This window comes from Hydra viridissima, unplaced genomic scaffold (assembly GCF_058129835.1).
Source record: "Hydra viridissima isolate aposymbiotic clone 2 unplaced genomic scaffold, HvirCarnegie_v1 scaffold_2, whole genome shotgun sequence".
NCBI classification, from domain to species: Eukaryota; Metazoa; Cnidaria; class Hydrozoa; order Anthoathecata; family Hydridae; genus Hydra; species Hydra viridissima.
Window position 1 is genome coordinate 12354995 of NW_028324301.1, and position 26772 is coordinate 12381766.

Below are 26772 nucleotides of genomic sequence, written 5' to 3' on the forward strand. Positions count from 1 at the left end.
CCCAGTGTTCTCAATAGACTTAGTTTTCATCACAGGAGTAGTTTCATTTTGGCTCAAAATGGAACTGTCTAATTCCAAAAGAACTTGTTTTTTTGCAGCTTGAAAGGCTTCTTGGGATCTAAAGAAGTGGTGCTTGTATCTGGGATCAAGAAGTGTTGCTATTGCAATATGATCAATGGTTTCTAAATCAAAAAAACGTGCCTCCATTGCTTTCTTTAAAGCATTTTTCATGCCAATCACTTCTTCGTCATCAGAGGGAACTTCGAATGATTTCAGGATAGTTGTCACAATTGGAATACATGCACTGATGCAAGCATCCTTTCCAGAGAGCAATTTGGTGGCTTCTTCGAAAATCGCTAAAATGTGTACCAGCTTTTCACACAGGTTCCAATCCTGTACAGTGAACTCAATGCCGCTGGAAGGACGGATTAGCAGCGTGGTAGCAATTGCTGATTTCAAGTACAGAATTCTTTCAAGCCTGTAATATGTTGAATTCCAGCGTGTTGGGACATCATTTTTGAGTCCGAGCCTGTCAAAATTGTTCATTTGAACCTCTTGTTGTTTGTAAAGTCAGCAAAGAAGGAATTTGAAAAAGAAGCATGAGTGCAAAGCTTTCGACATTTTTCTATCAAGTTTACAGCACTCTGGAGTGAAAAAAGTTCTTTTTTAATCACTAGTTGAAGTGAATGATTTAGACACCCAGCAGACTTGTAAACACACTGTGGTTCTTTGAAAGCTGCTTTTATATTTGCAGCATTGTCTCTTAAGCAGAATGCGATTTTGTCCTTTAGCTCCCACTCTTTCACAACATTCTCAAGTCTTTGAAAAATGTTTGAAGCAGTATGTTTTTCATCAAACTTGGAACATGACAGGCAGAATTTGATCCGCTCCCATTTGTCTGAAATGAAGTGTGCCATCATGCCCAAGTACTTATGATGAAAGGATGACCAAGCGTCCAGAGAGATGGAGATAGTTTCAGCATTTTTTTCGTTAAGCATAACTTTCGTTGCAAGCTTAATCTTTTCATAGGCTGGATTGAGCATGCTTCGGTAGTATTTCTCACTTCCAATGTCAAAGTGTGGTTTAAAAAGTGCATGATGGCGTAAAAATCCCGGATTATTCACAATTGACCAAGGCTGTAAGTCGAGGATAATCATTTCAAATATAGATCTATGAAACTTAAGACCTTCTTCGGAATTTGAATCAATTTTTGAGATATTGTCAACCCAGCCAGGCATTGTAAATTGCAGCATTTCAGTCCTCTGGCGTTTTGATCTGATGTCAAATAAAGGTATTGTTCTTTTTTTAATTGTAAGAGGCTCAAGCTGATCTGAAGTTGGTATATTTTCAGGATTGTCGGTAGTTGTGAGTATTGCTTTTTCAGTTAGGAGATTTTTTAGAGTAAGCTGTGGATGCCGACTTCTTAAATGTGATGAAAGTCCGCTAAGTGATTGAAGTTTTGGATTGTGGGATCCACGAGATATTTTCAAATTGCAGATATTGCAAGTTGCGTATTTGGAATCACTGGCTGTTACGGTAAAATGATTCCACAAATAGCTTTTCTTTCGATTATTTTCCATTGTAAAATTTAGCACTGAGAAACTTTGATTAAATTATTGATTTTGGTTACTTAACTTAAATGTTAACTTATTTAAAGAATGATTTGAGAATAGTAACTTGAATCAATTATGTAACGTGACTTCAATTAAAATTTCTACAATTGTTATAGTTAAAAATTGATTTACTAAAAAACGATTAAAATTAGGAAATCGTCATGATCCCACTCTAAATTAAAAAAAAGTTATCTAGACTTTAAAAAAAATCTTATAAAAGTTTCGGTTCATTTCGGTTGTGGTTTGAACCGAAATTTCGGCCGAAACAGGAAAAGTAAAAAATTGCTGTCGCAGAAATTTCGGTTTCGGCTTCGGCCGAAACTTCGGCCGAAGCCGAAAGTTTCCGTTCACTAACAGGAAGTTTTTAAATGTTTAAGCAGAGATTGCGTTTTTAATAATGCATTTGTAATTATTGTGGGGGGGGGGTGTTTCTTTTAGTCTTTGTTTGTTAGGTTTAGTTATATTTGGAGTTTGGGTGTTTATGGTTGGGTTGCCCTCATAGTTTGTGTGTGGCAGTATGTATCCTGTCTAATAATTCGTTTAATGTTAGAGAATAAAGCTTTAGCAATAAAATCTTAATGCAATTAGTAACAAAGCTGAAGTCATCAAGATATTTCTCGGTCAGGAAGGCCAATAGCTACCAACAACAAAATAAAAGTTCAAAAAGGAGAGTTTACTGTGGCTGATGCGACAAATAGAAGATATTACCAGAGTGCGTAGTGTCTAGAGTAATGTATGGTGGGGTTCCGCCGTAGTTTAGAGTTGTTTTTCCAAATCTGGCGTTGGAGATTTATTTTAAATTGAAGCCATAAAATAAAAAGAAGAATACAATAGATTTCTTGAACAATATGTCGTTCCATTTGGATTGCGATTAAATAGTACTGGATTCATTTTCCAGAAAGGCAATGATCCAAAACATAACTCTAAACTATAATCGGGTTGTTAATTTTGACTTATACCCACTTTATTAGTTATGAGAAAAAGTTTATCTTCACTTTATCTTCAATTTTCAAGAATAATTTTTTTACTTCACCATATTTTTGTAGGTAAATCAGTTTTAGTACTAGAAGTTGATTTAAAAATAAGTAGCATCTTTTTTTATTACAACAAATCCAAAAGTGTATGGTTAGCATGGGCGCCGGCAGGCAAGGGCAAGGTGGGGCAGTTGCCCCCCCCCCCCCCCCCTGGAAAAGCAAAATAGCAAATTTTGATACTCACAAAATTTCTTTTAACTGTTTATTTCGATATCTTATCAATTTAACTCATTTACAGTTCACTCACCGTAATGTAAATGACAACAGTTTAAATGAAATATTACTATCGAATGCAATGACTTCCACGATGGCGGAAGCTTTTTTATAAAGGCATTTTTTTATATTTTTAAAAAAAGATGTTAGAATAAAAGTTTTTAAAAAAATATGATAGAAATAGATCATAGAAAAGTAAAAAAGGAATAAATAGAAAAAAAAAAATAGATAAAGGAGAAGTATAGAAAATAAAAGGAAGAGAGGAAGAAAAAAAAGGGAAATAAAGGAAATAATAATAATAAAAAAGAAATCGAATTACAATGACAAGGTTCTTACGCAAACAAATAAACTTCGAACTAACGAAGAAAGAATTGGATGCACTGATCAAATTTTTTAAATTATTTTTTAATGTGTTAGTTTCATTTACTTTTTATGCTGTTGTTTTTTTGTTTGTTGGCAAAATGTTTCTTGTTTGTATTGTATTTCTATTTATTTTTTTCCTATTTATTGTGTTATATTCATTTTAATATTATTACCCTGTGTTTTTTGCTAGCTAAATGTTGATTATTATAATTATATATATTTAATTTGATTAACTTGAATTAACCTGCTGCATTTTAATTTTTGTTTTGTTTTTTGGAATATGTCTAATTTGTATTTAATAAATCAATGTTTTTTTAACTAATCATTATATTATTATATAATTTAGCATTATTTGGTATAATTTAGCATTATTAGCGTTATGAGCGTTTGTCTGGGCTTTGCATGCTGAGCGTGCATCGTGAAAAAATACGCTCCAGAAAATCTGAGTTTATGGAACTAATTGTAAATAAGTTTGGCAGTGAACGCAAACGACTACAATTTCTATTTACTGAATAATAATGATTTAACTCTTGTGTTTTTAGTTTTACATTTTCTTTAATTTTCTGTTGTCACTGGTCTAATAAAATGACTTGATTAATTGATGCATTTTTGTAGTTTTTGAAATATCACTTTTGAATTTTATTTTGCCCCCCCCCCCCCCCTTCCTTGAAAAAAATCCTGCCGGCGCCCATGATGGTTAGATAGTAAAAGTGGTTTGACATTTTGTCCCTTTTAAGGCAATGTAAACCGAGTATTTCGAAGATTATCTTTATATTTAATGATGTATTATCATAATTATAATGGAGAGGACAAATATAATGAACAGGACATTAAATTGTTAAGACTCAAGGTACAATCTTTAAAACAATGCGATATACATATAATACTATGATATAATACATATATATGAAATAATGAAAGATACATTTCAATACTAAAGCTTAAAATATATTAAAAATATAATTAGTTAAAGCTTGAATAGCTCATAATTTTTGTTATAAGTTAAGGAGTCTTACTAAATATTTTATTGTTATTAAATTTGTTTTACATATTGCATATACTCAAAAATATTTTTTTAACTTATTAAATTGATTTATTGTCGATGTCAAAAAGTAAGATGAAATCCCAATGAAAAAAGCGATTGATAAATTGTGAAGCATTAACTTTTTTATAATTTTTGCATGGCTTTTTATATTTTACATATCTGTTAAGATGTAAAAACTATATTGAAGGGGGAGCACAACAAGAACTTTTCACTAGCAGAATATAATCTTTCTGCAGATAGAAAATAATCCTGCAACTTGCCTGACTAAAATTTCCTTACAATTGATTACATTAGTACATAACTAAAGACACATCAAAATCTCATCCGGTTGGGGGAGGGAGAGCAGGTAGAATGTTTTATGTTCAGTTTTCAATAACTTCACAAAACTAAAATCTATAATAGTTGATTAAATTTAAGGTTTTTATAAGTATAGTAGTCAAATTTTGTTGAAATACAATTGTACTTTATAGTGTGGGCTCATAGTAAATGATTTGGATAGGATAAGGGTTGGGCATAAAGCAAACCGTTGGGAAAGCTAGGTTGGTACAACACTAAACTTTTTTGATGTATTTTATTGTATTTAAGACTTTTGAAATTAATCACTAAACAGAGGATTCTTAATTGCACGGAACAAAAAAAGTGAAGAGAAATCTCAGAGTGATAATAAATGTTAAAACCCGGAAAGGTTTTACGCATATTTAACTTTTTGTAAGCATTTACACGTAATCATATCAAGTATAAGTATCTAGGTATTAAAACCTAAACACTTGGTGCGCATAGGCACTTCTACGCTTCGATGAACAGCGTGAACTACCCACGTGAACTACCCACGTCAGCATGAAATTTTTTTATGGTGTGCATGATCATCAAAATTAAGAAGAATTTTTTTATACGAAAGATGTCTTTCAAATTAAAAGAGGTGAGAGTTGTTCGTTTGAATTAATCGGAACACAGTGACACCTGCATTAAGAATGATCAAAATGTATAAAATGCATATCTTGTTTTAAGTAAATTTTATATCTACAAATTCTTTATAAGGAAAAGTTAGGAAAAAATATGTTAGAATATTAACATGACGGAATATAAAATAAATCAACAAAGTTTGTTTTTAAAAGGTAATATATTTTATTTGCATTAACAGTAATTTAATTTCAGAATGTTTCTTGCTCTTCGTCGCCTTCTCTCTCTCGATCCGAAAAAGCTTCTCGCTCGCCATCGCCATCTTTATCAATGGTTTATCATAATAAAAGTGCGAAGAATGAGAAAGAGGAGGGCAATACTTCTTCGGAAAATGTTGTCGACTATATTGTCAATAACTATGTAAGTATTAGTGGTATTATCTAACAAAAGGTAAAATCAGCATTACGCATGCTCTAATTGTGTTTCATGCTTAATTTCAGAAAATGAGATAAAACTATTCCAATAAATGAAGGTGAATAATTCAATCAAGACATAAAAGTTTATAAAGAACTTGGGTATCATAAAACATTTTGAGCATTTTAGATAAGCATTTATTAAGTTTAAAAAAAAGCATCAATAACCATGCTTTATTTATCCCTATCATCTTAAAATTGTTTTTGATGAATTTAAACCTCAGCCCCCATCGTCTTCGTTGGCAAATTTCCAAAATAGCCTTAGCGAAACTGTCAGCATGGTGACCTTAAACAACCCTTATTACACAGCGGAAAAAAGACCGCAGAATGATTTTGATACGAAGGAAACTTCTTTAGTAAGTTTGTTAAAAGTGTCATTTGTTTTGTTTATTGTTTTATTTTTTCTACTCAGCAAATTTTTAGAAGATTTTCCCCTTTTTTTAGTTTTGTTTAGGGCATTAATTTGCTTAGAAATAATCCTATACCGATATTTATTATTTATATAGGATGATGACATAGAACTTAAGAAAATTCGAAGAAGAATGAAAAATAAGGTTGTTTTTTTTTTTAATGTTTACTATTATTCTAGAAGAATGTTTTCAATATTCTTTTAATCTCTGGTCAATTCTGTTAAAATTGAAGAGATATTATCTTAGGCCAATTGTTAATTATTATTTAAAATGTTTCACAATTTGATTACAGGAAAACCTTTTTAAAATTAAGTTATATACCACAGAAAGCCTATTGAATCTTAGTATTGGATATTGGTTTTGGACATTGATATTGATAGTGCCGTATTTAGAGATTTGTCGTTCTTAACAAAATTTGTAGCGATTTTCTTGTAATACATTTAAAAACTTTTTCTTACTCTTCGGTAAACAATAATAAAGAAAACAGACATGAGAGTCATATTTTTAAAACACGCCATCAATACTGTATACAAATTTTCAGAAAACAACTTTGATATTCCAAAATTTAAATTAAGAGTTCATACTCAATTCAATGCGGAATTTTTTTGTGGAACACTGAAATCAAAAGGCGAATAATTTGAAACTGAATCTAAACGTTTTTTGTTCCTAATAGATTTTTACACGTTAAAAAAAAACAAAAAAAAAAAACATCTTTTTTTATTATTCTCGTAAAACTTCGATTTAATTTTGAACTTTTAAACATTTCATGCAAAAATTCTCTTTCTGCATACTTGGATAAAATTGGTATAATAGGTATAATATTTACAATTCTATATATTTTAATGGTAAGACCAACTGGTATCTTCTTCTCTTACCAGCTATCACTTAGTTTGTTTTGATTAAGTCATTAACTACCTTCGAATGGGTCTTGTACCCTCTAGGCTCTCATTATCTTTTACTCTTAAATATTGTAATGCTGCATATAAGAATTTCTTATTTGAACCTACATATTGTACCAACTAAGAATCAATTCCTGTAACTTTCAAGATAAATATAAACAAATTTCAATTTTGATATAGATCTCTGCTCAAGAAAGTCGACGAAGGAAAAAAGAGTATGTTGATATGCTGGAACACAGGTAAAAAAAAAAATTTGAAAAATAAAATGTTGTTTTTTTAAAAAAAATACATTTTACTTTGAAAATATTAGTTGTAACCTGATTGCAGAATAGGAGATTTCAGCAGGATAATGACCTACAACTTGAATGTGTGTTAGAGGTCATTATCCTGCTGAAATCTCCTATTCTGCAGCATTGTTTCTTCAGCATATGATAGCAAACTAATTTCTAAAATATCCTTAAAAATAGCAGCGTTCATATTTCCGTTAGTCTTGAACAATGGACCGAAGCAAAGAAATTTCCCAGAACCATTAAACTTCCTTCACCGTGTCTTACACCATGTTTTTACACGTTTCTCGTTCTATCAAGGTGTCGTACGAGTCCATCACTTCTAAAACCATTTCATTTAGATTCGTTTGAAAAAGTTACTTTTTTCTAAATATTATATTTCTATATCTCTAATTATTTAAGTCATCTCTGGCAAGTTTTGATCGAGCCTTCTTATTCTTTTTATTGATAAATGATTTTTTAATATCTGTACAGCCAAAAAGTCCTACATCATGTAGTCTTTCTGACACATTACTACGACTAACATTAGCTAGATTTGAAATAATGATACAGTATATTTTTTTAGATGTTTTTCTTGGTCTTCCATTACATGATGGATCATTTAAACCATATCAACAATAGTATTTAAGAAAATATTCACGAATGATTTATCTATCGATAAAAATTAAGCAATTTCAACAGAAGATTTTCCTTATAATGAATATTTTATAACTCTCTTTAGAATTTTGATATGCGTATGTTGAGCCATGATTATGCTCTCAACTTTTTATGAAGTAATATAAACATTCAATGCTTTGCTATTTGTTAATACGTTTTTTTATGTTCTACCTCGTCAATTTATATTAGGTGGCCGTAAACTTTTGTACTTGTAAATATGACAATTACAATAATAAATATATTTACAAACATAAATAATATTCTTTATTCATATTATTTTGTTCCTATATCTCATACTGGCATCTCATAGTAATTATAAATCATAATTGTTTTTTAATTAAAATTAAGTTCTATGTCACTGGCCGGAAACTATAACGCGCTGCCGTATTTTGTCAAAATTAAAACCACTTAATCACTTAATAAAAAAAGAAAAGAATAAATTAAATACATCAGATTAATAAAGCGATGATTAGACAAAACGTATATTAGGATATTATTTTGCAGTTTATTGGTTACTAAGGTGTAATTACAAAGTACCTACATCATTGCATCGCTGTAAGTACTTTGTAATTACACCTTAGTAACCAAATTATGGTTAATAAATTTGCCGCCATTATACGACTGCTTAAATGGGTCAAAAAACTCAACTCTGAACATTCCGATTTACAGGAAATATTGGCTATAAAGTATTCAGTTAATTTAGATCATTTTGATAAGTTCGTATGTATGGTAAAAGATATAGCTGAAGCTTCTTTCAGTGCCAACAAATCAAACAAAAAAAAGTTTGAATCTGCTTTAAATAGTGCACATAAGATATGCTGCAAAACTTTCTTGCTAGTATCAATAAAGCTCAAGACATGATTTTAATCTTGTCTTTAAGTATGGAGGTCTTTATTGCTTTGCATAGAAGACTTCCATATTTAACAGATGATTTTTAGGAATCAGGTGCTTAAGTCAAATCTCTTAATACTAATAGCTCAAGAAATTATATAGATGTTATGTAAATCTCACACGAGTTTTAAAATACTTATCATCTTGCAGTTTTGAGCAAGATATTACAGCATAAATAACCTATCAAATTGAAAAATACTTGGTATGCTTTTATTTTGGTTCAGAGAAAAATTTAAATTTTTAGCAGACTATCACAAGGGGGATTATTTCATTTAATTTATTTAAAAGATTAATCATTAAATAGTCATTTAAAAAAGGCTTCCAAATCTCACAATTAAAAAAAAGGAAAAAAATGTTTCTGTTAATAATAGCAGGTTTTCTTTAAACGGTGAAAAAATTATGTGCATTATGTTAAAATAATGCTTTTTTATGCAAATATTTAATCAAAAACAACAACTGTTCTTCAAAGTAAAAACCATAAATTTTCACAATCCTTTTTTCCAAGTTTTCATTCAATCCAAGTTTTCTGGCTTGGTCAAAATACCACTCTGACTTTGAATTGAAAAATTGTTGGCATGCTTTTTCAACTTGAGTCAATGACCGAAATCAGTAACTTTCTATAAAGTACTGCATCAATCAGTAAAGACCATATTCAGATAGAGCAATGTTTGTGGTATAGGTTGGATGCTTAAAATTTGTGATTTTATAATCAGACCTCTTTAAAAATCAATAAAATTTGATAATCTAAAAAAAAAAAAAAAGTAATTGATTTTTTAACATATCTTCAAACTAATAAAAAAGGGTGAATGTCAAGTTTTCACCCTTAAAATGAGAATTATAGATTCTGATGTTAACAATGAATACTTAGAACCCCTATCTAGAAGTGGATATATATGTGTAAACTAACCTCTGCTGTATTTTGTTACACTTCTGGTAATCTGGAATCTGTTTTAAAATGTTCCACTACATTTAAATTTTTTCTATTTTAATAATAATCCTAAAAATAGTATATATCTATTAAAACTAATTTTTCTCTTTTTAATAGGCTAAAACAAAAGGATAGTGAGAAAGACCTGTTACAACAAAAAGTTACTGAACTTGAAGAAAAAATCAGGTGAAATATTTTTTAGCTTTGTTAGAAGTGCTTTTTTTGTAAAGAAATGTTGATAACACATTCTCTATGAAATTATTGTAACATTTTTGGTTGTAATTATCATACTTGATATAAATTAAAATCTTGCTATCTATAAATATATATTTAAAATGTTTCTATCTACAGATAATAGAGATTAAAAGTAAGTTAGGTTCACTTGTTTTGTTGAAACAAAAATGTTTTTTGATTAATACAAGCTGTTGAACAAGTTTTTCATTTTTTTTTTTTTTTAATTCAAAGGAACATTTTATCATATTTTCTACTTTACCAAGTTTATTTATTTGCCACACAAAAGAGAACTGGTAATACATAAAAAGTTTGAGAAAAAATAATTAAGATTTTGATAAATTTGTTACAATTGCAATATCTCCACACTACCCAAAAGGTAACTACATTTAGAGTATTTAACTACATTTAGAGTATTTTTATCCACATTAGATCTAGTCCACACAAACGTCATCAAAAATTATTCAGAATGCAGGAACTTATAATTCTTTACATGTATAGTTGCTTTGGATTCTTATTTATATGCTCCTCTACAATTTTTAAGATGTACTACAGTTTTTAAGATATACTACAGTTCAAGAAGTAGTACAGGTGTGTTGAAAAATTGGATAAAAGCAACTGCTTTTTCTACATTGTCATTAATAGCATTTGTGTTGCCAATGTACTGTTTTGCTTTGTAGTAGTTTTTATTTTCATTTCATTTTGTTGAAAAGCTTTGAATTTCCTTCTACTGACACTGGAATAGGTAATCTCTCAGTTTTGCTACAACCACTTATATCACGCAACATTTTTCTGTCCCAGTTTTTAGAGACTGGAACATCTTAATGAAATTTTGTTGGATATCCTTCAATACTATCACCATAAAAGCACAATGATCACTTATTTGTATTATGTCTTGTGCTATTCCCAAATCAGGCAAAACAACTTTTTTTTTCTGTTTTGAGTTTCCACAGATGAAAAGTATGGGTATGCATAATGTATATATTATTTTTAAGATAAATTAGAACTATCAGAACTACTAGTTGAATATGTTATTTGAATATATGCTGACATATCAGTCTTCCTCTTTAATATGGTTTAGAAATTGAGGTTACTGTCTCTAATTTTGCTCAAAATACTTCTCTCTTTTTTCTTTTCCTTTTTTTTTTTGTATACGATTGTTCATCAACAGTGCCTATGTAACAACACCTATCTAGCTTTACATTTATCTTTGACATTGAAGAAACAATTTATCCTCTTTAACTGACAACATTTAAATGAGCTATATCAATCAAATAATTTAAAATTTCTTTATTTGACATGCAATTTTACAATTTCTAAATTTTCATAATGTTGATTAATACCTAGAGATTAAGTAAGCTTTTTAATAACTTTTTTGATGTTTTTTTGGAATCATTGCTTAATAAAATTGCATTTAAAATGAATTTTTTTTAAGTTGCTTTTTTAGATCTATTTTTCTATTTTTCAAAGTTAGATTTATTGTTGTATATAGATTTAGAATATGGTTTTTTAGATATATTGGTCTGTTTTGCATTATTAAAATTTACTTTTCCTGCTTCAGAAGCAACTATATAGCCTAATAGCATCTTGGAGCTCCTTTTTTTCTTACAAATAAAAGAACATATTTTTATTTGATATTGTTTATTGGCAACTAGTTTATGTTCTGAAGTTATGATTCTTGAAGGTTTATTAAAGCAGAGTTACTATTTAAATTATCAAAATCTTTTAGGTTTGTCTAAGAGAGATATTCATATTTTAATTGTTTAATGAAAAACACCTTCAATTTACAAGTCTCAAGAAAACTGTATTTTCTTTAACAAATAATTTTTCATAAGTGTTACATAAAAGTTATAAGTACAAAAATAAATAGCAAAGTAAACAGTAGATGCATTTTTTATATGAAAAATATATAACTACATAACCATTTGAATATGAATTCTATGATGATGAAGTTCTATTGGTAGGGTCAAATCCAGAACAAATTCAAAGTCTTCAGCAAAAACTAAAGCAGTTTCAACCACATTGCCAAACTTCTTAACCTTGCTTATTTTTGATCCATCTGCAAGAAATTTGTTGTGATCTTGTTTAGATTTCCAAGTATCCTTGAAACTAATTTGGTGGGAAGAGTAAATGTCACATTAACATCATGGGTGTTTGTTTGAATTAGATGACTTCCACACAAGAGGTTGTCAACTTTAAGATCACATGAAATGACAATTGTCAGATTTTTTGTGTTGATCAAATTCAGTGTTGCCTTTATATTCTAGTAGGATTCTGGAGCTTCCTTTGCAACTGCAATTATCAATTAATGCTTGATTCCTGTGTCCTTATGCAGTCACAGTTGTCAGTAATTTTTAGGGCTTTATGTCTCATCAATTCCCTGGGATGTTTTAATAACACCAGGACTCATTTTCAAAATTGTCCTCTGCTGTAAGTTCTAAGCTATATAATATAATGATAATAATAATAATGATAATAATAATAATAATAATAATAATAATAATAATAATAATAATAATAATAATAATAATAATAATAATAATAATAATAATAATAATAATAATAATAATAATAATAATAATATATCAATGCTGAAGCAGAGATAATATATCCCTGCAGAACCTATCACTAGATTTTTGCAGCCATTACTATAAACATTACTATACACATAAACATACAAGCATTTAATTGTTAACATCACTGGCTATCATACTATTGCGAATGTAAATGTTAGTAATTATATTTGAACGATAAAATAGCCTTAAATGAGTTTAATGATATTGCATTAGTATCTTCAGTTTTTAAGGTATTCCACAATTTTGCAGTTCTATTTGTAAAAAAATTAAATCTTGCTGGACAATTTTTTATTAGTTCAATATTTAATTTATGCCCTTGCCAACATGTATGAATCCCAGGTTTATCAATAACTGGAAACGTAAAATTTGACAATTGAATTTTCTCATACCCATGAACAATTTTATACATTTGGAATAAGTCTCCACTCTGTTGTCTTATATACAAACTGGTTAAATTCAAATACTTAAGGCGTTCTTCATTTGATAAATTATTTAATTCTGAAGGGATTTTTGTTACTTTGCATTGAAGTCTTTCCAGCCTTTCTATGTCTCCTGTCAGATAGGGACACCATATTACACTTGCATGTTCTAAATGTGGTCGTATATATGGTTTATACAAAATTTCTATCATTTCTACGTTTATTATGCTAAATGTTCTTTTTATCAGACCAATTCTGGCATTTGCTTTGTTACATACGTTTAACACTTGTGTTTCATTTCATTTAACACTTGTGTTCCATTTCAAATCCAATCTTATTATGAATCCTAAATCTCTTTCTTCATTAGACAATTCTAAGATTAGTTGTATGACATCTACTTTATTTATACTATAATTGTACATTAGGTTCTCTTTGCCAATGTGCATAACTTTACATTTATTTATGTTTAAGTTGATTAACCAGTCTTTACACCACTTTAAAACATTATCGCCTTGTAATGATAAACATTGTGTCAAATTATTTAAACATCGTGTCAAATTATTTATTTAAAACATTATCGCCTTGTAATGATAAACATTGTGTCAAATTATTTACTTCAGCTATTATCTTTGAATCATCAGCATAAAATTTTGAATTATTTGAGATGATTTCATTCAAATCGTTTATGAAAATGATAAATAAAATTGGCCCCAGCACATAACTATGTGGACTCCGCTCAAAACGATCACCCAAATAGATATAAAATCACCCATAAGAACTCATTGCTTACATGAATATAAAAAATCTGCAATCCACTTCAATAATTTGCCTTTTATACCATAAGCTGATAACTTTAACAAAAATCTCTGATGTGGTACTGAGTTGAAGGCCTTTGCGAAATCTAAAAAAAAAAAATATCCACAGATGAATTTCGGGATAAGTAATATATTATCAAGTCCATAGATTCTACTAAATTGGTGACACATGATTTATGTTTTAAAAAACCATGTTGATTCTGATTCTTAAACTTTTCACCATCTAAAAAATTAAGTATGCAGTCCTTTATAATGGATTCCATGACCTTACATACAATAGAGGTGAAAGATACAGGTCTATAATTTTATGCAATCAATCTACTACCCTTCTTAAATAACAGGGTTACATTTGAAGCTTTCCAAATATCAAGCAGTTTAAAATTATTGAACGATATATTAAATAGAATACTTAACGGTTTTGAAAAACTGGATGCGCATTGTTTTAATACATATCCATGCACATTATCTACACCAATACTCTTGTAGGGATCTTGTTTTAATAATTGTTGGTATATGTTTGACGCAGTAAAAGTTGGTATTGGACAATCTTTATCTGTTCAAATAGGAAAATTTGGTATTTCATTGTTTTCTTTTTTAAAAAAATACTGATTTAAATTGATTATTTAATTGATTGAATATATCAAACCTGTTAGTTAATGACTTATTATCTTGATTATTTAGTCTCCTAATATAACCATGAACTGATTGCTGATGTTTAACATATGAGTAGAATTCTTTTGGCTTATACCTAAAGTTTTTTATTAATTGTATTTTATAATTCCTCTTTGATAACTTTATTTGTTTTTCAACTCTTTTTTTAATAACTTACACTGTTGCATTTATGTTTCAAACTTCCAACCAGAATTTCTATTAAGCTTCCTTAAAATATTTTTACTCTTAAATAGTGATTTGACTTTATTAGGTAGCCATTTTAAATTTTGTTTATATAGACTTGTGCTAATGACTGGTATATATATATATATATATATATATATATATATATATATATATATATATATATATATATATATATATATATATATATATATATATATATATATATATATATATACCAGTTTTTAAACCTGGTCGACAAACATTTCCCAGTAAACCACAAACTCCATAAGATTTTCAATAGAAATTACATTAAAGTGAGCTACAGCTGCATGCCGAACATAAAAGACATCATAAATTCCCACAACCAAAGCATTCTGCAAAAAAACCAGCAGCAAAAAAACCCCAACATTACAGAAAAAACCTGTAATTGCATCAATAAAACTAAGTGTCCTTTGCATCAAAATTGTCTTACAAAAAACATAGTCTACCAAGCCACCATCTCTTCCAGCAACCCAGTAATGAAAGAAAAAATATATTACGGCATCAGCAAAACACCTTTCAAACTAAGTTATGCAAACCACCAAAAATCCTTTAACATTGAAAAATATAAGAACGACACAGAACTATCAAAAGAAATATGGAAAATGAAAGAAGAAAATTTCACACCTATTGTTAAGTGGAAGATAATCAAACATTGCGAATCGTACAACCCGGCCACAAAATGTTGCATGCTATGCCTGCATGAGAAGTACATGATTATTATGTTTAATGAAGGTACCTTATTGAATAAGAAGAATGAATTGGTTTCAAAATGCAGGCATAGAAATAAATTTCTTCTTTCGAAATTTGATACTGGTGACTAGGCCTATATTATTTCTTTATTTTCTTTTCTTTCTTTTCTTTCTTTTCTTTTCTTTTCTTTTTTTTTCTTTTCCTTTCTTTTCTTTCTTTCCTTTCTTTTCTTTCTTTCTTTTCGTTCTTTTCTTTCTTTCCTTTCTTTTCTTTCTTTTCTTTCTTTCTTTCTTTCTTTCTTCCTTTCTTTTCTTTTCTTTTCTTTCTTTTCTTTTCTTTATTTCTCTATTGCTTTCTTTCATTTCTTTACTTCTTTATTGCTTTCTTTCTTTCTTTTCCTCCTCTTTTTCCTAATATGAAGTCAGAGCACACGATACAGTAATTTTTGCAATTTGTAACAGTTTTTATAGATTTTTGATTTGTATTTCATGGCTGATGATTGCCGCTAGGCATGAAACTTTAAGTACCATACATAGTTGTTGTTTCTTCGTTTTTTATATATATATATATATTACATGCAGATGTATAACAATCTAAAAATCTTTTATATGATATTTTAATATCATGCTCATTGAAAACTTTTTCCCATTCAATTTGTGAAAAATATTTGTCAACTTGTTTATAATGGCGTCGTTTATAATTCAAATAAACATTTGATAAATTTGATCGATTTTTATCATTTAAATAAAAGTTCCAGTTAAAACTAAATGATTTTTATTTTTTGTGTTAATTGGCTCGTTATAATTAACATTGAAAACTCTAACTGGTGATTCAGACATAATTAGATCTAGAACACTTTTTAAAAGAACCTTCACTAAGCTGAAATGTTGGTTTTAGTGCAAATTGATGCAGTTCTAAGTCTAAAAATATATCAGCAAAAATATGAGCATCTGAATGATCAGGTCCTGATAATGATACTATACCATTGTAATCCCATGCTATTTCTGGATAATTATAATCACCACACACAAGTATGTTTGAATAGAATTTGGTTATACAGCTTGAGGCTAATTTCATTGATTCATTAATTTGATTTGATTCGATTAATTTATATGGAGGACGATAAATGCATCCTAATAAAATTTTTTCTTTACCAATAACTAGTTCACACCAAATTTGTTTGATTAGGTTCGATAGACCAGTTATGGAGACTTCAGAGCATGATAGATGATTTTTAACTTATAATACTACAATCAAAAGGATTGGTTAACTTCAATAAAGAATTGTAAATACACGATCTATTTATTTTAAAGGTGGAAAATATTTTTGCATGTTTTGATTGCTATTGAGTCTTTTTTAACTTAACAACTTTATTAGATCTAATACCATAGTAAAAATCTGGATTATTATTGCTACTATTTTCAATTTTGCACTTATCTCTCAATTGCTTTTGCAAAATCCTCTGTGCATCTGTTAAATCTGGATTTATAAATATGTTTTGAAAATCAATACTTCCCTTTAGTTTTCTTGCATTCTTTAAAATTAGATTATGTGTTTCTTAACTATCAAACTCAACAATTACTGGCGGTGGTTTGCTTAAATCTTTAGATCTTAATCGTATAATTCTGTTGGTTTGAATACTTGTTAAATTTAAATCTTTGATAATTTTACTTATTTTACTTTTATCATCTTCATATTTGTCATGTATATCCGTTTTAGATGACAATGGTATACCAAAAATATTTACATTTTTTTCCTTTCTGATATGTCAAACGATTCTTGAGAAATTGTGTTTATTAAATTAAGATGCTCTGTTGATTTAGGTTTAACACCTGTAACAATACTAAACCATGTATTACCGGCACTAACAACACCATTATTTGAGCTATTTACCAAACTTCGTAATTTAGCAATTTCATTTTCTAGAACATCAATGATTTTGTTCTTCTCATCATTTTTGTTTTTCTAAAATGCACAATCTTTTTACCATATCATCGAAATCTTTGGATGAAACTGTTGCCATTTGACTTGAAGATTGCTCTAGAATATTTACTTTAGTCGTCAACCCATCAATTATTTGTTTGAAAGCAGACACTGTACTCATTTTAATTCTCTTATAGCTTTTTATTGGTTATTGTTTTTCTTACAAAAAAAAAAAACGTCTGCCATCTTTAAAAATGGTGCAAGTGTATGAGGTGGTTTTCTAAACATTCCCATTCAACCAGCACATGATTGGTTATTTCTTTCAAATTCTTGCAACAAATAACGGCGCTTGTCTGGTTTCGCACCCCCCTTTTTTTTGTGCAGATTTTGAAAGATCTTTTTCTGAAACGGAAAAAAAATGGTATTCATTGTTATTTTTGACAAAGAAAAAGTACTCTAATTCACATTTGAATATTCCATTTTTCCGTTAAAAAAGACGCTGCTTTTAACTCCATTTTGAAACTTTTTAATGATAGTTTTAAAACCGTTAATTCAAACCGCTGAAAATATTTACCTGGTTTTTACAAGCGTTAAGAAACACAAAGAACAAAAAAATGACTTAAATTAAAACATTTACTGAAATGCTACTAAATTTATTCATAACAATATATAATGAAATATAAACAAACAAATAATGAGCTGTGTTCATCAAATAGTTTTACGAACACCTAATTTACTGGGTAGTTAGTAGCAATATGATCCCAAAAGTGAAAAAGCGCATGCTCTTTAAACCTCTGCATCCACATGAATTCGCTGAGATAGTCAGGAATCATGTCTCTATGTGTTCCAAACATTGCTTTAAACTTTGCTGCGACACCACATTGCTTCAACTAGATTAGTTGTCACGTTTGTTGCCGGATCTACAAAGTGAAGCAAGTGGTTCACCGTACCATGCTGAAAGCCTTGTGCTCCAAGAGTGTTATAAGCACATATCACTCCAAATTTCCGTCCCTGGCCTTATCCATCGATGCATAATCAGCAAAACATGGACAAACATCAAAGATGGAGTGTAAAAACTACTTAAAAACTGATTTTGTTTTGTTGATAACACTCCATCCATTTTTTTGTTCTTTGTGTTTCTTAACGCTTGTAAAAACCAGGTAAATATTTTCAGCGGTTTGAATTAACGGTTTTAAAACTATCATTAAAAAGTTTCAAAATGGAGTTAAAAGTAGTGTCTTTTTTAACGGAAAAATGGAATATTCAAATGTGAATTAGAGTACTTTTTCTTTGTCAAAAATAACAATGAATACCATTTTTTTTCCGTTTCAGAAAAAGATCTTTCAGAATCTGCAAAAAAAAAAGGGGGGTGCGAAACCAGACAAGCGCCCAAATAACATCAGTGATCTCAGTTGTTACTCCTTGTTTCCTTGAAATAGGAAAAATTCAGATTTGTAAACATATTTAAAAACAAACTGGATAACCCAATTTTAAAAATAAGGAATCATAAGCATTTAAGCTGATTTTTACAAACTGTGTGTAACTATTTGTTTCCATAATTCCATTTTAAAAAAAAGTTTTTTTTTAGAAGACAATAGACATCTTTCACTGTCTAATTAAATCAAGTTTATAAATATATTCTAGGTACAGCAATATGATCCAATTAGGTTATAAATCATTTAATAGTAACCATTCAATTGTATAATTCATATAAGAAAATCTACAAATCTATTGATTCTATAATTTAAAAATATTTCATTCAAAACATTTATTATAAACAAATATTATAACAATGTTCAATTTAAATTTATCATTTTTGAGTCTTATGTTTCCAATACTGAGGGAAAATATCATCTTTTGGATCATAAGAATTTTTGTAAATACTCAATGCTAGGACTTTTTCAAAAATTCATCAGATCATGGTTGCCTACAATAAAGAGAATGAGAACACTTAAAATAAACAAGAGTATTGAAAGGTATAAATTAAAAACTCAAATTGAAAAAAAACTAAATTTTTAGAACTCTTGTGGATGAGCTGTTTATTCAGAAGCGATTATTGCAGCAATCAGAATCTGGCTTCATTGACCCTTTAGTGCGGCTATGTTCAAGAAATTCACAAGTTAACAAAAGTACACAGGCTGGAGCTTGTCTATCATGGTTAGTTAAGTTTATGAATACAAGTTTATACTTTAACTGTCTTAATTCATTTTGCCACAGTAATATTTATCTGAAAAAGTTGATAAAACTATTTCAAGATTCATAACTTAATCCATAGTCCGTAATTTGTATTTCTGTGTGTGTATATATAAATTTTAAAGTATACAACTGTAGTTTCGCATAAAAAAGATCGTTTTTTAGTTGTGCGTAAACGCCGATGTATCTTTGTAAAATTCAACACAATTTATGTACAAATTAATTCCCTAGGTATTCACACATATCTTTTCACACATATAATTATTTACAAGTAGGCATTCCCTAGGCATTCACACATATCTTTTCACAAATACAATTATTTACAAGTAATGCTATAAGGCATTCACACATCTTTTCACACATACAATTATTTACAAGTAACGCTATAATGACATATTCTTTTACGCACACAATTATTCACAAGTAACGCTATAATTACACTCCCCCTTGGTCATAACGTCCACTTCACCTCACGGACTATATCGCTCAGGTGCCATCCTTTTTCGGGTGCTTCTTCGCAACATTGGCGTCTGGTTTGTCTCGTCTTCAGGTAACACAACGCACAGTTCTTCATCATCCTCTAGATCCTCATTCGATTTGTTATCAACTCTGACGGGTCTTAGGTCGCGTATGTGCCGGCATACTTTGTCCACTTCTACCGTTTGCTCCGAAATGATTCCTGTAATTCTCCCAATCTTGTATTGAGAGTCACATCGGTTGTCCGGGGGCTTTACCCATACTTCATCGCCAAGTTTAAACTTGTTGGTGATCTTCTCATGAGGTTCATATGCGTTTTTATCGTCGTTAATTCCTCTAACTCTAATTTCGTAATGGTATAATTTATTTGCGGGTGCTGTAGATGACTTACAATGGTCTTTTGGGCTGACGTTATACCAATAAACTGCCTCGGGTATGCTGCACGGAACTCTCTTCGCCGTTCTTTTCACTGTTCGATGGCACCGTTCTGCAATTCCATTCCCTGAAGGAACGTAAGCGCACCTGAAGCGAAGTTTAACGCTCCATTTGTTCATAAATTGTGAAAATAATGTGCTTCGAAATGCTGTATCATTATCCGTCAGAATTTCGTTTGGACCGCCTCGTTCAAGAAAGATGGCGTTTAATTCCTGAATGACACATGCACTAGTTTGGTCTTTAAGATGGCGCCATATTGCATATCGTGAAGGCCCACAGTCAATCAGGGTAAGAAAATGTTGCCCCTCATAATGAGTTATATCCATACCAAGCCGTTGCCACGTCCCTTTTGCTTCGATCTTCCCTTTCGGCCACTTTATCGGACTTGGATCAATTGATTGGCAGGCTACACATTTTTCAACCACTTGCCTTACTTCTTCCCTGCTTACTGATGGGTCAATTCTACGAACAAAATACAATGTTCTCTTCACACCATAATGTCCCGTGGACTTATGAACATGGTTTATTTCTTTGGGAGATAGAGAAGTACTAATCGTTCCACCTGCAGCAAGTTCAGTTGGCTTATCGATCATTTTCAACCAACTTCCAGGCACTCGAGTAAGTACATCGGCTAAGTTAGACTCCGAGGGTACTAGTTTAAATATCCACTCTGAGTTTGTATTCGTCCACAATATTCGTAATGGTCTGAAGCCGTCTTCTAATCAGCATTTCGTTTGAAGCCTTTGTCTTCAATCTAGATTTTCCAGTCAGTGCATCGGTGACCCAATGTAATACTGCTTTCGAATCAGTGCAAATATGCAAGACATTCATCTTCCAATTGAGACCCATGTTTAGTCCTTTGATTACTGCAAATGACGAAGCTACACGCAACCAACCACAAACTGGAAGATTCCCTGTCATTTTTCCACATAAAGAGAAGATTTTTCGCCTCGTTAGAGAACTTGGAACTTCACCAAAATCGTTGTCTCTCTTCCAAAATAACTTCTTATTTTCAATTCCAACTTGTAATCCTAGAACTCTCGCCCCTTCGGACACACGAACCGCCGGCTTACAATGTAGTCCATACATATCCAAATGATCAAGTACACTTTGAACTGATACGATGTCTTCATTTACAAGAATATCATCAATGTATGATGATGTTCCCTTCCAGATCTTTTCGTCTTGCGATAGAACTTTGTCCAAAACTGCTTTCATTATAACGGGCGCAACGTTCAGGCCAAATCCCAAACGTGTTAAACAAAACCTCTGTCCACGGAACACAACAGTTTGGTAAGCCCAGAGTTCCTCGCTGATTTTGAGTTGCATGTAGGCCGAAGATAAATCAATAATTGAAATATTTTCTCCAAGCCGTCTCCAGTCTCGAAGTTTGTCAGCACATGCATCCGTGTTCGCCGTAAATGGTTCAATAAACGTGTTCAGCTCCCTGAAGTCTAACACTGGTCTCACTTTCACTTTGTTTTGCTGCACCACTGCCATAAGTGGAACCAAACCTTTTACTGGACCGTGTTTTTTCGCTTCGTACTTTTGCAGCCATTTTTTCTCTATCCACCCTTCAATTTCTTTTTCGTAATCGTGTTTTATGCCGATGGGGATGGTATATTCAGCAATTCTATTCACCAGATTTTCAGGTTTGGTATTCCATTTCCACGCAATTATCCTTTCTCTATTTTTCTTTTCAAATGAAGCTGTGAAATCCTGAGCCGTTATATTCATATCATGAACATCTATTGACAAATCGCTTTTTAAACCAAGTAAACATGCTTCTTTTTTCATAAAACAAACATCCCGCGTTGCAGAAATCGATACTCCACCAAGTGCCACTATTCCATTCATACCCATTATGAAACAAAAGCCCAGTGGTTTGAAATTGACCACAAGTGTTTCCACACACACTGTATTTCCATTTGGTGCGGTGATTCGAGTTTGGCTAACACCTTCGCACTGCTGTTGTTGTCCATTTACAGTTACCACGCTAACTTCTTTCTTCGTTATTTTTGTCGCACATTTTCTATAGATGATGCAGCAGGTACATCCTGAGTCGATTAGCACATCCTGAAATACACCGTTAATATCCAAGAGCATGGTAGGTAACGCCATTATTGATTGTTTAGGGAGAGAACTGGTGCAGACGTCTTCTCCCTCACTCCGTTTTTTGGACACATTCTTGATATGTCCATACTCTTGACACGAGTAACGCAGCACATCGCTTGACTCCCGTCTTCTACTTGACTTGTTTCGATAATTATGTCTTCTTAAATGACAATCTCTCGCAAAGTGATTGGGAAGTTTGCACTCATAGCACACTGATTGTGTTTTATCTTCTAGCAACCTCGGATCACTACTTTTCATTGCAGCTACAGCAAATTTTTCCACCATCCCGTTGTTCCGTTCCTCGATCATCAGAGTCCTTGCTCGCGCAAGTATTTGAACAGTTGTAAGATCGTCCATACGAGAACTCGATCTCAGCATCCGTCGAACTTCCTCGGGGAGCCCAGCAACAAAGGCGCACGCGATCGCTTTGTCTGGTAGCCCACCAATTAGGGTAGACAATCTTCGTAGTTCTGCCAAATAAACATCAACTGCTCTGCCAAATAAACATCAACTCCAATGTATCTTTGTAAAATTCAACACAATTTATGTACAAATTAATTCCCTAGGTATTCACACATATCTTTTCACACATATAATTATTTACAAGTAGGCATTCCCTAGGCATTCACACATATCTTTTCACAAATACAATTATTTACAAGTAATGCTATAAGGCATTCACACATCTTTTCACACATACAATTATTTACAAGTAACACTATAATGACATATTATTTTATGCACACAATTATTCACAAGTAACGCTATAATTACAACAACCAATAATATTTTTCTTCTACTTGTTTAATTAGTTATTTATCAATTCTTTGATTTGCAAAAAGCCTACTAAAAAACATTATTTCTTCATAACTGGCATTTATTCTAAAATGCTAAATTATTTTAGCTATTTAATTAATTTAAAGATTTTTGAAGATTGCTATAAATACAGGCCTGGTGTATGAGTACTGAAAAAAGCTTTGTTTAGAGGAAAATATTGTATATATTAGCCTCTGTGAAACTTATTCAAGACAGGTTTCATCTAATATTCAGATTGTTTGACTTGGGTTTTGATTAATTTAAACCAAATATTATTAATGTAAAGTGCTTTGTAAAAAAAAAATTCTTATTAATTTTATTAAATTTAATGGTTTATGAACAAAATTGTTAACAGCAAATCTCATTTTCTTTAATAAAGTTGTAAAAAAAATAGCAGATGATTTTTTTATGTGTGATTTTGGAGCACAAACAGTTTGTTAGTTTATTATTTTCCATTAAAAAGTGCACTCTATTTTCTATTTGATAGCTTTTACCATTAAAATTTGTTTCAAAAGATCTTGTGTTAGGACCATTCTTCAAAAATACGTTTTAGAAGTTTTTTTTACCATTTCTTAAAGTTGTTAAATTGTATTAACCACACTTTCAAAAAGTAATAAAAATGTAAAATCTTAGAGGAAATACTAGTTTATGTATGTATGTATGTATGTATGTATGTATGTATGTATGTATGTATGTATGTATGTATGTATGTATGTATGTATGTATGTATGTATGTATGTATGTATGTATGTATGTATGTATGTATGTATGTAGGTATGTATGTAGGTAGGTAGGTAGGTAGGTAGGTAGGTAGGTAGGTAGGTAGGTAGGTAGGTAGGTAGGTAGGTAGGTAGGTAGGTAGGTAGGTAGGTAGGTAGGTAGGTAGGTAGGTAGGTAGGTAGGTAGGTAGGTAGGTAGGTAGGTAGGTAGGTAGGTAGGTAGGAAGGAAGGAAGGAAGGAAGGAAGGAAGGAAGGAAGGAAGGAAGGAAGGAAGGAAGGAAGGAAGGAAGGAAGGAAGGAAGGAAGGAAGGAAGGAAGGAAGGAAGGAAGGAAGGAAGGAAGGAAGGAAGGAAGGAAGGAAGGAAGGAAGGAAGGAAGGAAGGAAGGAAGGAAGGAAGGAAGGAAGGAAGGAAGGAAGGTAGGTAGGTAGGTAGGTAGGTAGGTAGGTAGGTAGGTAGGTATGAAGGTAGGTAGGTATGAAGGTAGGTAGGTATGAAGGTAGGTAGGTAGGTAGGTAGGTAGGTAGGTAGGTAGGTAGGTAGGTAGGTAGGTAGGTAGGTAGGTAGGTAGGTAGGTAGGTAGGTAGGTAGGTAGGTAGGTAGGTAGGTAGGTAGGTAGGTAGGTAGGTAGGTAGGTAGGTAGGTAGGTAGGTAGGTAGGTAGGTAGGTAGGTAGGTAGGTAGGTAGGTAGGTAGGTAGGTAGGTAGGTAGGTAGGTAGGTAGGTAGGTAGGTAGGTAGGTAGGTAGGTAGGTAGGTAGGTAGGTAGGTAGGTAGGTAGGTAGGTAGGTAGGTAGGTAGGTAGGTAGGTAGGTAGGTAGGTAGGTAGGTAGGTAGGTAGGTAGGTAGGTAGGTAGGTAGGTAGGTAGGTAGGTAGGTAGGTAGGTAGGTAGGTAGGTAGGTAGGTAGGTAGGTAGGAAGGAAGGAAGGAAGGAAGGAAGGAAGGAAGGAAGGAAGGAAGGAAGGAAGGAAGGAAGGAAGGAAGGAAGGAAGGAAGGAAGGTAGGTAGGTAGGTAGGTAGGTAGGTAGGTAGGTAGGTAGGTAGGTAGGTATGAAGGTAGGTAGGTATGAAGGTAGGTAGGTATGAAGGTAGGTAGGTAGGTAGGTAGGTAGGTAGGTAGGTAGGTAGGTAGGTAGGTACAAAGGTAGGTAGGTACGTAAGTAAGTAAGTAAGTAAGTAAGTAAGTAATAGTTAAGTAAAGTAAGTAGTAAAGGTAGAAAGGTAGGATAGGTATATGTGTATGTATGTTTAAATAAGTATTTTTTGTTTTTTCAGTTTTCGGAAAAGTATAAATCAAGAGCAACATTCTCCTAATGAATGCGAGAAAGTGTCTCCAGTACTTCTACCTCCGCCTTTGAAAAAAACCTTGTCACCTTTTGAATCCATACTTAAAGAAAACAATGTAATGCATAATAATTTAAAAGTTCACCAACACTTTGATATATTTGCAGAGAACCACATGTTAAATGAAACTTCTTTCAGAAGAGAAACTACATCGATTCTGAGCAATTATTCACATTCTATTAAAAGAAGAAATATAGACAATATTCTTGAAAACAAGTTTTCTCGTCGCTTTTCACCTAATAGTGCAAACTCATGTATGTTAGTTAAAGAGCCACCAGAGGATTGCTCTAGTGCAACATGTTCTTTATTTCTACAACTTTCTAACACTGATCATATTACCTCACCTTCTCATACCTAGCATGATAACATTTAACTATTTTGAAGTTGTTTATTATGTTATTGTTAAAAATCTCCATTCACATCTTATCCATTTGTCGATAAGTTTGAGTTTTACTAAAATGACAGAAACTGCATTTTAACCAAATTTTACAAAAAAGATCAAATGAATTTTTTGTATATACAGAGTAGAATGTGTTTGAGTTTTTTGATATGTAAGATTTTTTGGGGATTTTTTAAATTTCATATAGCTGCATAAAACCATTATACGCTGTATTTACAATACAAAAATCTATAAAAATAAATAAATTTTTATACTATACCTATACTTCTAATATCTTTTATTCCAGATTTAATTTATGTGTAATTTTTAGTTTGTCTGAAATAGGGTTGTATACCATAGAAATAGTTAATTATTATGTTATAGATTATTAAAACCAAAAAATATATTTTTCATACTTCAATTAACTTAAAAACCTAAAGAATGAAACTCAAATCAAGCTTAATTTCAAACTTTCAAATAAGTCAAATTGAACGTGTTAAAGGTCATTTTCAAGACATTTGTGGCAACCAATAGTAGGGCGTTTTTTGTGCTAAAGCTTAAATGTTTTTGTTCTTCACAAACTAGTTTAATCTTTAAAAAAGAAGAAAATATTTTAAAAAGAAACTGCATAAACATTCCAAGGTTTGAAAAACGCAAAACAAAATGCCAAAATTCTCATTGATATACAGTTACCAGTAAAGTATGCCTGATTGATGATTATATTATTTACATTTTACATATATTAGTAAATCAGGAAAAATTTAGAAACTTAAAAAAAAGAGTGACTGTGATGGGGTGAGTGTTCAACTAGGCCCTCTATTTAATAACACTCGTTCCATCGCATGAAATTGAAGACATACTGCAAATATTGTTTACCAAATTTGCATCTCCTGTGACGGAACGGGTTATACCAAATTCTATGAATCTTATTTTGATACCATAGGGAGATCATATATTTCCAGGTATTTTTTTATTTGTTAATTATTAATCAAGCTAGCTGACAAATAGAATTACCATATTAGTATACAGTAGCGGCCAAAAAAAAAGAA

At 31.0% G+C, this 26772-nt stretch overlaps 2 protein-coding genes across 4 annotated transcripts; one reads left to right on the top strand and one right to left on the bottom strand.

The window, feature by feature from the left end:
- Window positions 1–542: 542 nt before the first annotated feature.
- Window positions 543–1580, bottom strand: LOC145195395 (zinc finger BED domain-containing protein 4-like). The gene has a single exon (XM_090078043.1). It carries the CDS (start codon window positions 1578–1580, stop codon window positions 543–545), a length of 1038 nt encoding a protein of 345 aa, XP_089934169.1.
- A 3470-nt stretch (window positions 1581–5050) lies between these two features.
- Window positions 5051–26000, top strand: LOC145197541 (uncharacterized). 3 transcript variants are annotated; one of them, XM_090079089.1, is made up of 8 exons: window positions 5051–5187; window positions 5424–5588; window positions 5866–5997; window positions 6148–6195; window positions 7131–7189; window positions 9831–9899; window positions 19266–19403; window positions 25276–26000. In XM_090079089.1, exons 1-8 carry the CDS (start codon window positions 5119–5121, stop codon window positions 25700–25702), a joined length of 1107 nt encoding a protein of 368 aa, XP_089935215.1. In that variant the 5' UTR covers window positions 5051–5118; the 3' UTR covers window positions 25703–26000. The 3 variants fall into 3 exon arrangements, with proteins under 3 accessions (XP_089935215.1, XP_089935216.1, XP_089935217.1); XM_090079090.1 differs by having other exon boundaries at window positions 5176–5250; XM_090079091.1 differs by lacking the exons at window positions 5051–5187; window positions 5424–5588; window positions 5866–5997; window positions 6148–6195; window positions 7131–7189 and adding an exon at window positions 8448–8580.
- Window positions 26001–26772: the final 772 nt, after the last annotated feature.

Coding starts and splice junctions, on each gene's coding strand:
- LOC145195395 (XM_090078043.1), bottom strand. CDS start 1,580: ATGGAAAATAATCGAAAGAAAAGCTATTTGTGGAATCATTTTACCGTA.
- LOC145197541 (XM_090079089.1), top strand. CDS start 5,119: ATGGTGTGCATGATCATCAAAATTAAGAAGAATTTTTTTATACGAAAG. Junction 7,190..9,830: donor GTTGATATGCTGGAACACAG/GTAAAAAAAAAA, acceptor TCTTTTTAATAG/GCTAAAACAAAAGGATAGTG. Junction 9,900..19,265: donor GAACTTGAAGAAAAAATCAG/GTGAAATATTTT, acceptor CTAAATTTTTAG/AACTCTTGTGGATGAGCTGT.